The sequence below is a fragment of the Acomys russatus genome, chromosome 22, assembly GCF_903995435.1.
Source record: "Acomys russatus chromosome 22, mAcoRus1.1, whole genome shotgun sequence".
In the NCBI taxonomy this organism is placed as follows: domain Eukaryota; kingdom Metazoa; phylum Chordata; class Mammalia; order Rodentia; family Muridae; genus Acomys; species Acomys russatus.
The window spans coordinates 26,326,021-26,340,082 of NC_067158.1; the positions used below are offsets into that span (position 1 = coordinate 26,326,021).

The 14,062-nt window shown below is 45.0% G+C and overlaps 1 protein-coding gene across 1 annotated transcript in view; it reads left to right on the top strand.

Annotated features, from left to right (window-relative positions):
- Window positions 1–1,076: 1,076 nt before the first annotated feature.
- Window positions 1,077–14,062, top strand: part of Htt (huntingtin) — a 153,563-nt gene continuing 140,577 nt past the window's right edge. The window contains exon 1 of the mRNA XM_051165062.1: window positions 1,077–1,448. Coding sequence (XP_051021019.1) covers window positions 1,252–1,448 — 197 coding nt within the window. The 5' untranslated portion in view covers window positions 1,077–1,251. The remainder of the gene's footprint in view (window positions 1,449–14,062) is intronic.

Below are 14,062 nucleotides of genomic sequence, written 5' to 3' on the forward strand. Positions count from 1 at the left end.
GTGGGCTTCTCACTGCATGCATTGCCTTCAGACAGCTCTCTCTGAAGCCAACATCTTTTGCTGAGCAGGCTTCAGGAGCTGCCTGGGTGAATCCACACTATTCTCACCTTCCTGTTTTAATTGCTCACCCATGGAAGATGAAGGCTCTGGAGAGAAGGACCTCAGCCCTGATGGCGAAGAGACCCCTAGTAAGTCCTGGCTAATGGCCAGAGCAGTGCCAGTGGTCCGGGACTCATTGTGGAGTGTGATCAAAGCTGCAGTAACCACATCCTCTCTGACATTTAAATTGATCAGTGCTTCTGGATCCACCGATCATAAGGGTTCTTTGGTCCTGCATATGGGTAACTCTGTTCCCCGCCCCCCCTTTTTTTTTTTGGTTTTTCAAGACAGAGTTTCTCTGTGTAACCTTGGCTGTCCTGGACTTGTTTTGTAGACCAGGCTGGCCTCGAACTTACAGTGATCCACCTGCCTCTGCTAGGATTAAAGGCGTGCGCCACCAGGCCCGGCTTCTGGTTCCCTTCTTATTGCAGGAAGCCCCTCCAGCATTCTGCGTTCGGGACTCTAGCTCAGGCCACCAGCTGCCTTGTGGATGGATGATAGAACCTCTTTGGGTTTTGGGTTCTGAGCTCCACAACCGCCCTCCGGGTGGCTCCAAGTGTAGGGTGGCTTTTTGCAGGGAAATTTCTTTGCTGCCCTTCCCCTTTCCAACCTATCCTTCCTTCCGGGTCTCGGCAAACCCTGCTGAACCTCCAACTCCTCTGCTCACCTCCTCACCTTGTATTTTGTCTCTTACTCATCTCTCCAGTGGAGAATCGCGCCCCTCAAGCCGGCTCTCTACTTAGCTCCGCCTCTCATCTATTAGCCCACCCCGCCCACCTAATCACCGTTTCCGCCTGCCCCCTTCTCTCAGCGGCTTGCCTCTGCCGGGAAGGGGCGGAGCCACATAGGCGAGGAGAATACCCTCAGCAAGCTGGCAGAAAAGCAGGGTACGCCTAAATCCAGCCATTGGGAAAAATTACGCTTCCGCTTGTCAATTCTGCGGGTCCGGCGTGGCCTCGCCTCCGCCGGTATGACGTCACGGCACGCAGCCACCGCGGGGGTTGCCGGGACGGGCCCAAGATGGCTGGGCACCTTGGTTCCGCTTCTGCCCGCCGCGCAGAGCCCCATTCATTGCCCCGCTGTTAAGTGGCGTCGCGTTGTGCGAGTAGGCTCCAAGCCTTCAGGGTCTGTCCCGTCGTGCAAGAGGCCGTCATGGCAACCTTGGAAAAGCTGATGAAGGCTTTCGAGTCGCTCAAGTCGTTCCAACAGCAGCAGCAGCAACAGCAGCCGCAGCCGCAGCCGCCGCCGCCACCGCCACCACCGCCTCAGCCCCCTCAGCCGCCGCCTCAGGGGCAGCCGCCTCCGCCACCGCCGCTGCCGGGTCCGGCAGAGGAGCCGCTGCACCGACCGTGAGTCTTGGCGCCGCAGCTTCCGCCCGGGGCCCGCGCCCCTGGCCTGTGTGCCAGGCCCCCTGCCCTGCCCTGCCCGGCCCTCTTCTTGCGGGGTCTTTTGGCTTTCCTCAGAGAAAGAGGCAGAACCTAGTCAGGCCTTCGGGGGACTCGCTGTGGGGCGTCTCGGCCCCCAGTGCCTTCACCCTTCCGAGCTTGCAAAGTTAGGGAGCGAACTTGTTTCTCTCTTCGGGAGAAACTGGGGCGGTGGCGCACATGACTGTTGTGGAGAGAACTTGGAGAGGCTGAGACCTCTCAGGGTTTGTTTGCCTCATCAGGCCTGGGAGCCGGGAGCATGAGAGATGTGCGGATAGTGGATGACATAATGCATTTAGGAGGTCTCGGCGGGAGTGCTGAGGGCGGGCGAGTGTGAACGCATCCAATGGGATATTCTTTTTCCAACTGACACTTAAAGCAGCCTGTGACTTGAGGCGCTTGGTACTCTCCTGGCGTTTCGTTTAGTTCGTGTTGCAGTGTAGTAGCAAGATTTTAAGCATCACTGTGCTTCTGTATGCTCTTGTTGGTCTGCAGGCAATTGGACGAGTTGTGGTTGTCAAGCACAGGATGAATACTCAGGTGTGATCATTAATAAAAAGTATATATGTATATTTGTGTGTATGTGCATATTTGTGAGAGTCGACTGACACTTCTGCCTATTTATTTTCTGCTGGATATAAAACGGATACATTGGTGATATGCGTTTGCGCCAGGGAATACATTTTACCAGTGTTATAGGCAGGCTTGTAGAACATGGGCCACTCATAGACTCTATAGGTATCTCAAGTGTACCAGTAAAAATTCCTGTTTTATTCTTTGCTAATGTCTTGCAATCCTTTGGAAATTCGCTGTTTGTGACTGGAGAGATTATCTCAAACAGAAAAAAAGACCATATGTAACAGTGGTCTAAGAGAAGAGAGACACACTCAAGACATTTCCTGGAAGCCAAAGCTGAGTGTTCAGCCCTGTGCGCTCTTGCAGTTCTCTTAATACTGGGCATTTTAATTTTAATCTGGATTAAAAGAGAAATTTCAGGAAACAACCTACTAAAGAATCTCATTATTAAAACTCACGTAGGAATAAAAATTGTTCTGGCACTACCACTGAGCTATATTCCCAGCTAATTTTTTAGTAATTTTTCTTGTTTTTGTGTTTCTGATAGCATCCTTTTCCTGTCCTGAGAGTTTAATTTAAAAAAAAAAATTTGGGGGGAGAAATGTTGGTTTGTTTGATAGTTAAAAGTCCTTTTTCCAAACTAAGACCAGCCAAAACAATTTTAGAACAAATCTGTTCTATTTTTATGACTCTTATTGTGTTACATAGAACTAGTGTCACAGCCATGCGTGGGCTTCTGGTGAAATGGCTGAGAGCTTGTTCTCTGCTCATTGTACAGGATGCTGTGGAGCTGGCTGTCGTGGGTCTGACAGGCCTTGAGCGGTTGGCGTTCACCTTCCATAGTTTTCACTCTTCAGATTCCTACCTCATTTTTCCTGATTATAATCCTTCATCTATCAATATTTTCTAGTTATCGCCTGTGTGCCCAGCATTATTCTAGTTGGGAACAAAGTTATGTGCTCATGAAGCTAAAGTTCTTGGGAGGAGCATACTCAGTAAGCAAAATAGTATGTTAATAAGTGATGAGGTACAGGACCGCAGGGAAGGAGACTAGGAAGTGTCAGGACTTACAGTGTTTTAGACAGGATGTGTTGAAGGCTTTTTTTGAGTAAACATCTGAAGAGTCAAGAATCTGCCAGGAGAGTGTGTGGAAGAGGAGGGGGAACCTGTCAGAGGCTTTTCTGATGTGGATTAGTGATGCCTTTTGGCGGGGGGGGGGGGGGGGGGGGGGGGGGGACTGGGTGAAATGAGTGAGGTTAAGAGTTGTATGGGGGAGGGGCAAAGGGTAGAGAGACTTCATCAGTGTTAACAGTTACTGCATTTAGCTCCAAATAGAAAGCCCGGCTACAGAAGCTACAGTAAACAAGCAAAGGTGAGAGTTTATTCTAAGACAGAAAAGTTCAGGAAGTTAAACTATAGGATCAGGAACCCAGACTCCAAGTCCCAGCCTTCATTCTCGCACACTTTTGTTGTTGCTGTTGTTGTTGTGAAGTCTTAGGATTCACGTCAGTTCCTCATGCTTTGGATACTTCCCCTCAGATATAATTTGTAAAGCCTTTCTGTGGATTGTCTTTTCAATTTCTCTCTTTGTTTACTTTTATTTATTATTTAAAGATGTATTTATTATGTATACAGTGTTCTGCCTGCATTATGTCTGCAGGCCAGAAGAGGCACAAGATCTCATTATAGATGGTTTTGAGCCACCATGTGGTTTCTGGAAATTACTTAGAACCTCTGGGCAATACTCTTAACCTCTGAGCCATCTCTCCAGCCTCTCTTTTTGTTTATTTTTGAGACATAAGTTGGCTATGTTCTAATGACTGGTCTGGTACACCATGCAGCCCAAGTTGTCTTCAAAACTTGCTGTGATCCTCTTGGTACAGCTTCCCAAATACTGGGACTATAGGTATGCCCCATCACATGTGCATGCGTGCGTGCGTGCGTGCGTGCGTGCGTGCGTGCGTGCGTGCGTTAGTGGTGAATGGTGTATGCATCCGTGTGGGGATATGCAGAGGCCAAAAGAGGGTGTTGAGTGTCTTCCTCTATTGCTCTCCACTTCTCTGCCTGAACCTAAAGCTACCAATTTCTCTTAAGCTGGCTGGCCAGCAGACACTGGGAATCTGCCTGTCCCTACTCACCATAGTGAGGTTACAGGCATGCCTAGCCGCACCCAGTTTTTATATGAATGCTTAAGGAGAAGATCTGACTCTTTTCTTTTGCATGTGGAATTTAGTGCTTTGGTTAAAGAGAAAGTTCATTTCTCATTAAGTTGTGTTGAAATCTTTGTTGAAAATTAATTACCTTTCCATGTGTAAATTTCTTTCCATTTTTGTCACTGGCTGTGTATCTGTTTTTTTTTTTTTTTTTTTTTTGTTTTGTTTTTTTGTTTTACCACTATTGTCCAGTCTTAGTTACTGGTTTGTATGGAGATCCCAAATCATGATGTATATCTCCCACCCTTGTCCTTTTTTAGTACTGCTTTAGTTAGCCTGGGTCTCTTACATTTCTGTATGAATTTTAGGATCATCCTGTCATTTCTACAAAGAAGCCATCTGAGATTGAATCTATACATCAATCTTATTCTAGTCCATCAATATTGGCATACTTTCATGGCCAGATAGCAAATGTGTCAGGCTCTTTGGACAGAGTGCCGCCATCACAGCCAGTCAGCTGTGCCACTGTAGTATGAAAGCAGCTGTAGACAACATAAAAGTGAACGAGTACATAAAATTTGAATTTCTTATAATTTTCAAAGCCATGAAACATTCTTTGATTTTTTTAAAAAGAGTGGTTTATTCTTTGACAGTTTTATGTATACAATGTGTCTTCTACCCCACCCCCACCATCCCCTTCTTGTCCACACCCCAGCATGTCCCTCTCCTATCTTCATGTCTCTCTCTCTTTTTTTAATAACTCACTGAGTCTAGTTAGTGCTGCCTGCTGGATTGGAATGTTAACTATTCTTGTGTAGGTCTTTTTTTTTTTTTTTTTTTTTTTTTTTTTTTTTTTTTTTTGAGACAAGCTTTCTCTGTAGAGCCCTGGCTATCCTGGACCTCCTTGCTCTCTAGACCAGGCAGGCCTCAAACTCACAGATATCTGCATGCTTCTGCCTCCCAGTACTGGACTAAAAGTGTACACCATCATGCCCAGCCCTTATGCAAGTCTTGTAGAGGTAACTGTAACTGCAGTGAGTTCATGAGTGCAATGGCCATGTCATGTCTGGAAGACAGCATTTCATAGAACTCTTTCAAACCTGGCTCTTAAGTTCCCTCCACCCCCTCTTCTCTGACTCTTGGGTGTGGGGGGTAGAGTTAGATGTCACATTTAGATTGACCATTCAGCAGTCACTTATTCTCAGTATGCTGTGAGTCTCTGAATTGCTGCCCACTGGAGAAAGAGGCTTCTTTGGCAAAGGTTGACAGTAGCGCTAGTCTATAGGTATAAAAATAAATATTTACTCTTTTTTGTTTGGTTTGGTTTTTTTGAGACAAGGTTTCTGTATCCCTGGCCATCCTGGAACTCACTCTGTAGACCAGGCTGGTCTTAAACTCAGAGATTCACCTGCTTCTGTCTCCCACGTGCTGGTATTAAAGGCGTGCACCACCACGCCTGGCTCCTAAACATAATGTTTAAAAGGTAGTATGACTTCACGTCTACTTAGCAAGACAGTAGTAGGGTCCCCCTTTAGGGCCTGTAAGCCCCCTCCTCTGAGTCATGGGCTTTTGACTAGGTCTATACTTTCTGTGGAGCACACTTTAGTCCAGTCAGAAAGCAGTTGGTTATCCTTGTATCCTTTGTATCACTATTGCACCAGTGGCCACATTTTGCCTTCTCTGTCTGTATTATAGCATTCAGGGTCCAGTGTTCAGTGAGCCCACTGATGTCTTCTTCCCCAGTGTTTCTGCAAAACACCTCCTAGCATTATGAAAACTAGCCAGCCAAGAGGAAGTTTTCAGGTCAGTTCTATCTTGGTTTCTTTATGTCCTATTTGCAACCAAAGTGTGTTGTATCTTCAGCAGTAGGGTCTTAGTGCTCAACAGGTAGTTAAGCTACTTAGCAACAAGAAGGAATTCAGCTGCTGGCACCTGTAGCAGCTCAGATGAACAGTGAGGATTATAGGCCACTGAGCAAGCTGGTCCCTAATGCCTACATAGTGTATGGTTTTACTTGTGTAATATTTTGCTGTAATGTCAGATCTTTGGTGATTTTGCTTTTGTCTGTCCGCCACCCCCCCCCCTTGATAAAATAGCATCACATACAACATAAACTATTCGAGTAATCTATGCTAGCTGTTGTCACCACTAGCCACCTCTGTAACTCTTCTTTTTAACATTGCTTTTTAAAGTATATTACAAATTTTTACTTGATACATTTTAATTGTGCATGTTTATGAACGGAGTGATTTTTGGATTGCACACTTTAGTAGCTTCTGTTGCGTTCAGTTAATTCATTAGCAGGAAAGGCTGTGGTATAGTAGGTTCTTTTCTATGATACTGCAGGGTGTCCTAGGCCTTGGCTTCCGAGTCAGACAGCGTTTGTATGTTGAAATAAAGCCTTGGTTTGTGTTTGTGTTTGCACACTAGCAACAACCTTTCCAGTACTAGCCCTGGGTTTGATTTTCTGTTCTGCTGACAGATCCTTTCTCTCTAAGCTGGTCTTTTTATACTTAAGGTGGGATAACTGTGAGGCCTGGAGAGGTGCTGTGCAGCTCCTGTCCCTTTCTCGTTTTGCTAACAGGGCTGATGTGTTGATTCTCTGCATGAGACTCCTGCACTAGAAGGAGCTGGTTCATGGCAAGTTCTCAGGAAATACCTTTAAATGCATGGTTAGATTTATGATCTGTATTTTGTTAAACATACAGCGGGGCTGGAGAGATGGCTCAGCGGTTAAGAGTATTGCCCAGAGGTTCTAAGTAATTTCCAGTAACCACATGGTAGCTCACAATCATCTTTAGTGGGATCTGATGCCCTCTTCTGGCCTGCAGATAGAGCGATCGTCTACATAAAATAAGTAAATCTTAAAAAAATATATAGCACTTTTCATAGTTTCTACTTTTGTTTTTCAAGTTAAATATTTTTTCTATTTACCAGTTTCATGCTTTAGGAACTGTTCTCTTTTTATTAAAAAACAAATATCGTGGATAATCCCAGCACGTGGGAGACAGAAGCAGAGGATCTCTGTGAGTTTGAGGCCAGCCTGGTCTACATAGTGAGTTCCAGGAGAGCCAGGGCTGCTGCATAATGAGACCCTGTTTCCCCTAAACCAAAACCAAATAAAAAATTCTGGGCTAGTGAGATAGTGAGTGAAGGTGATAGCTACCAGGCTGAGTTTGATCATGTGAGGGCCACAGTGCACACACAAATATAATTATCAAAATGGACATGTATAACAGTATATAAAACTTGGTCACCATTGGCAGGCAGAAAACAGCACTGCTGGCACTCAGAGTCCTTTCCTCCAGTCTTTCTCCTCCCTTTAGCGCCTTTGTGCTCTGCTGTGTGGTTTTACTGCAGAAGTATACACCTTTAAACAGTCTTGTTGGTTTTTTCTTACTTTTTAGAGACAGTAGTTATGACAGAGTTAAACTTGGCCTTGGCCAGGTGTGGTGGCGCACGCCTTTAATCCCAGCACTGGGGAGGCAGCAGGATGATCGCTGTGAGTTTGAGACCAGCCTGGTCTACAAAGTGAGTCCAGGACAGCCAAGGCTACACAGAGAAACCCTGTCTTTGAAAAACCAAAAACAAACAAACAAAAAAACAAAATAAATAAACAAACTTGGCCTTGAGCAAATTTAGCACACATTTAACTACTGAAGTGTACCACAGTGCCTATTCAGTTTTGAATATCATACAAATCGAATCACACAGCCCATCTATTCATACTTACACATGTATGTCAGAGCTCTTTTTGCTTAGTGTTATTGGTTTAATATTTACCCTTTTAATTAGTTTGTCTGCTTTGTATGAATATGCCACGTTTTTCTCGTCTTAGCTGTAATTTTGGGTTATTAAGTTTTGACAGTTAAGTGCTGCTGTGAGCATACCTCTTCCCATCCTGGCCTGTCTTTTCCCTCACAAAATGGTGCTTTTTAATGAACAGTTCCTCATTTCAGTGAAGTCTAGTTTGTCATACTTTTCCATTATGGTAAGTGTTTCTTTTTTGATGAATTTTTCATCAACCTGAGGTCATGAGACATTTCCCGATCCTATTGCATAAAGATCATATTGATTTGCCTTTCCCTTTGAAGTTGGTAGTGTGTGAGGTAGTTTCCGTGTGTGGTGTGAAGTAGACTTCTTGTTTGCCCTTCCAATGTGGATACTTCCTGTCTCAGCAGTCTCCTTGATATTCTGTGTGTATCTCCTTCCTCTATTATTATTAAGTCCTTGTTATTGAGTTCACATTAAGTAGATTCTTTTTTTTAAATTTTTTATTGATTCTTTTGAGTTTCACATCATGCACCCTAGTCCTACTCATCTCCCTATTCCCTTGTACCACCCTCCACCCTTGCAACAACCCCCTAAAAGAAAATAATACACATACAAAAAAGATAAACAAGACCACACATGGTGGCACACACCTTTAATCCCAGCACTAGGGAGGCAGAGGCAGGTGGATCGCTGTGAGTTCAAGGCCAGCCTGGTCTACAAAGCAAGAGTCTAGGACAGCCAGGGCTACACAGGGAAACTCTGTCTCGAAAAAACCTAATAAATACACACACACACACACACAGACACACACAAAACATAGAAAACATCTTGTTGTGGAAGCTCTAGTGTGTCACAGTGTGTCTCACAGTATACCCTTCTATCTACCCATCTTCACTTGCAAATGTTCATTGCAATGAGTATTGGTCTGGTTCGAGGTCTCTGGCTTCTGTCACACCATCAATACTGTATCCTCACCAGGATGCTCCTCTCGGTTATCCTGTTGTTGCCCTGTGTCATGGAGATCCTGCAGCTTTGGCTCAGCAAGACCAGCCCTTTCACACACTTTAACAGTTCACAGATGATGTAGATTTTGGGGAGGGCCAACTCAGATCTGGGCCTGGGTGGTAGCTGTGCACCACCAGGGCAAGCTCTCCAGCACTGCTCTGGCTGGGTCACCCAGTGCTGCCTGGCAGGGTCAGCTTTCCCATTCTCTTGACCTCAGGGCCAGCTTTCCTGACTACTGAAAGTGGTGGTGGGTGGGGGGAGGGTGCCACCTCATGGCAGACTAGTGGCAGGGTCAGCTCTCCCTCCATCTCACTCTCAGGGCTGGCTCACCTGTGCTCCTGCCTCCAGGGCCAGCTCTACTGTGCTGCTCAGGTAGGGTACAGGGCCTGCTCTCCTGAGTCCTGCTACTAGGGAGAGGTGGGGTAGTGCTCCAGAATGCTAACTAGTGAGGGACGGGGCCGTTCTCCACAGCCCTTTGACATCTACACGGTCCCAAGCGGCTGCCTAGATCAGAGATGACCCCATGGTCTCTAGTGGTAATGTGAGCCATGGACATCAATGCCACCCATGCTACTGCATGGTCACGGAGCCAGTCATGCCTCTCAGCAGCAGCGGGGGCTGAGACTTCATCATGGCTCAGGTAGTAGGGCTGGCTACTCACAACAGGCTATTCCTTTTCACCCTCCCATTTCAGTTTTTTCTCACTTCATAATGCTCAAACTGTTGTGTTTCTCTTTCTCTCCCATCTGCTTACATCATACTTGAACATTGCAGTAGCTCCCACTTGAGGTGGACCATGAGGCTGGCAGGCCTCTGGGGGACCTCCTCTACCCATGTTGTGTAGTGTGGTGGCAAGCAGGCCTCTAGGTGTCTACAACCTGCCTGTGTGACATGGAGGCAGGTGGGCCCCTGTGTGTCTGTGGTCCACCCATGCTCTGTGCTGCTGGCAGGCAGGCCTCCGGACTTTTTTCCTCTTCAGTGCTGTGTGGCATGGTGATGAGCCTGTCTCTTATTTGTTTGTTTGTAATTGTTGTTGTTTTTGAGACAGAGTTTGTATTGCATACTGGTTCTTGTGTCTTTCTTAGGTGGCTTCTCTGTCTCCTACATAGACAATATTGTCACATTGTAGTCCTTTGCTCTTGGAAGATTAAAGGGTTTTGCTGCTTAAAAGACAATGAATTTTGATAGTCTAAGTGTTGCTGCATTATTGTGTGTGTGTGCACACCTGTAGATGTGTGTGTGTGATGTATTGTGTGTGTGGGCACACCTGTGGATGTGTGTGTGTGATGTATTGTGTGTGTGTGCACACCTGTAGATGTGTGTGTGTGATGTATTGTGTGTGTGTGCACACCTGTGGATGTGTGTGTGTGATGTATTGTGTGTGTGTGCACACCTGTGGATGTGTGTGTGTGATGTGTGTGTGCATGCTTATGCAAATGTGATGTGCTAAGTGATTAACCAAGTGTGCTTTTTCAGGCTGTCATTTCTTGAGAAAGTATACCCTGTAATTCCAAATGAGGTGGCGATTCAACCTTTTAAAAAAGTTGTTGGTTGGTAGTGGAGGGAGCACACCTTTAATCCCGGCACCTGGGAGGCAGACGCAGGAGGATCTCTGTGAATTTGAGGCCAGCCTTTCTGCAGAGTGAGTTCCAGGGCAGCCAGGCCTACATTAGAAAGCCTGTCTTTAAAAAACAAAACAAAACAAAAAACAAAGAAAAAACCCCACAACCCCCAAAAGCCTTCCTGAAAATGTCCTAAGTGTGAAGCAACATTCTCCTGTAAGGAGAGGATTTGGCAAAATCAGAGACCATCTGATGAGGAATTAGAATATATGGATTTCTGCCCCCAGTCGGCCATGCTTCCTATGGGTGGTATAGCATCTAGACCTCAGTCTTACCTTCAGAGAGAGAGGGGGGGGGGGGGGGGGGGGAGAGAGAGAGAGAGAGAGTGTGTGTGTGTGTGTGTGTGTGTTTGTTTTCAAATTCCTTGAGTGGTCCAGTCTACCCTCTCAGTATGGAATCACACTGTTAAAAAAAGATTTTTATTTTTTCAGAGATTTATTTATTTGCCGGGCCTGGTGGCGCATGCCTTTAATCCCAGCACTCGGGAAGCAGAGGTAGGCGGATTGCTGTGAGTTCGAGGCCAGCCTGGTCTACAAAGTGAGTCCAGGTCAACCAAGGCTACATAGAGAAACCCTGCCTTGAAAAACCAAAAAAGAAAGAAAGAAAGATTTATTTAATGTATACGGATACTTTGTCTACATTACGTCTACACACCAGAAAACGGTATCAGATAGTTGTGAGCTGCCCATGTAGGTGCTGGGAATTGAACTCAGGACCTTTGGAAGAGTAGTGAGTGCTCTTACCCATTGAGCCATCTTTCCAGCTCAAGATTTTTATTTTTAATTAGGCGTATATATACATAACTGTGTGGAGGTCTATTTATGCACATAAGTACATGTGCCCTGAGGGGGTATTGGGTCCCCTGTATCTGGTGTTATAGGTAGTTGTGAGCCACCTGATATACGTTCTCAGAACTGAACTTAGGTTCTCTAGATGAGCAGCAAGCACTCCTATCCACTGAGTCATCTCTCCAGCCCCTGTAATCACATTTTAAAAAGCACAGTCAATGTAATTCTAAAGTTAAGAATTTAGATGAGAGGAACTGAATTCATATTTTTAGAAGTAGTTCCTAGATCTTTACAATTTTGTTACAGTGTGCTATAGAGCCTGGATTTTACATGCCCCCACAATTGTGTGCCTGTGTAGATTGCTTCATTGCACACTTAGAAGAGTCTGGCTGAAACTTGTTTTCATTTTGAAGATGTAGTTTCAAGTGGTTGAAGAGCCAAGGCTTGTTTTTACCCTGTTGATATAATTTCTGCCTTGAGCTATGCAGTTCCTTTTATTCATTTTACTTTTCATGAAGAACAAGTCAGTCTGACTTATTCCATAGGGGAATGAAATAGCGACAGTTTTTTTGTTTTTTGTTGTTTTTGTTTTTTCTTCGAGACAGGGTTTCTCTGTGTAGCCTTGGCTGACCGGGACTCAGTTTGTAGACCAGGCTGGCCTTGAACTTGTAGTGATCCACCTGCCTCCGCCTCCTGAGTGCTGGGATTAAAGGCATGTGCCACCACACCTGGCTGGGTTTTGTTTTTAAACATCAGTGGTTTTTGTTTGTTTGTTTTTTGTTTTAAATTGGACAGAATGAGATAGAAAAGAGTTATTTCAGATTGGGAACTAGGCCAACTGTGATGGTGAGAGCTGCAGTTCCAGCACTGGGGCAGGAGGTGAGACAGGAGAACCTTGAACTTCTTGAGAGGGCTATAGAGTGCTTTTCAGACCAGCCGGGAGAAAGAAAAGAGAGGAAAGCAGGGGGAGTGGATACTTTACTTAATTCAGTTGGAAGATGTATGCCTCAGACAGCTGCAGGCTTTACCATTTCTATTTCTCTTTCAGAGTTCCCTACAGGTTGGAGAATATTGGTGAGGAGTGAGGTTGAAAGGTCAGATTGATTTTTTTTTTTTTTTTTTTTTTTGAGGCAAGGTCTTGCTATGTATATCCCAGGCTCTTCTCAAATTCCTGATTCTCCTCCCTCAGTCTCTCTCTCTCTCTTTTTTTTTTTTTTTTTTGGTTTTTCGAGACAGGGTTTCTCTGTGTAGCCTTGGCCATCCTGGGCTCACTTTGTAGACCAGGCTGGCCTCGAACTCACAGCGATCCGCCTGCCTCTGCCTCCCAAGTGCTGGGATTAAAGGCATGTGCCACCACGCCCGGCTCCCTCAGTCTCTTGAATGCTGCCAAGTTATGGTATTGAGATCTTGTTCTAATTGACTGAGAAGTCTGTACTAGAGGTCTTGGCGTCTGACCTGCCGAGGTCAGAAGGATTTTCACCTTTTGATATTCTGTTCTGAGGGTGCCTTCTGACCCTCATACTTTAAATAAGAGCATTCAGCATGCTAAGAGGAGATACTTGTTATAAGGATGTTTTGGCCTGCATGTTAAGACTGGCATCCTGAGAGATTGATTTTAACAGGAGAGTTTTGCTGCTCTTATACTGTACAGTGTGCCAGAGTACACATGTGTAATGGATATAAGATAAAAAAAAATGGACCAATATCACTATTAGGATAGCAAAATAGATGGTTTGCTATTCACACAAAGCAGGTACTTAATAACTGTTTGAATTTCAAGACTAGCAACTATTGGGAACTTTATATACTAGCAAAATTTTATGATTATGGTGATTATGATGTAAGAAAAGGTTTAAATCTTCTCTGAAAATAGTTTAGCTTGTTGGAAAATAGTTTGGGATTGGGTAAGAAGAGAGCCCTTGAGATTTGTCTTTTCTTTGGTTGACTGTGATAGTTTACTCCCCTGTTTTTGTCATCTTGGTGGCAAGAATTTGTGAGAGAGTGATCTTTGCATGTGTGTGTTTGTATGTGTGTGTACATGTGAGTGTGCATGCCGTGGAAGTTACAGGACAACTTTGAAGAGTTGATTTGGTTACATTAGTCAGGGTTCTCTAAAGGAACAGAGCTGAAAAGATGTGTATGTGTGTGTATATATGTCTTAGTTACTGTTCTATTGCTGTGTTTAAACACCAGACCAAAGCAGCTTATAAAAGGAAGATTTTAATTGGCGCTTGCTGACAGTTCAGAGGGTTAGTGTATTACCATATCAGAATTGTGGAGTCAGGCAGGTAGGCAGAGGTGCTGAGAACTCATAACTGATTGGCAGTTTGCAAGCAGAGAGAGACACTAGGCCTGATGTGGGCTTTTTAAACCTCAAAGCCCATCCCCAGGGACAGACCACCTCTAACAAGGCCACACTTCACACTTCTTAATCCTTTTGAAACAGGTCCACTAACTGGGACCGAACATTCGAACACATGAGCCTATGGGGGCCATTCTAATTCAACACACACACACATGCACACGCACGCACACACACAGAGTATATACAATGTGTATGTATGTACACACATATGTACACTTTTCAAAGGGGATTTATTAGAGTGGTTTACAAGCTGTGG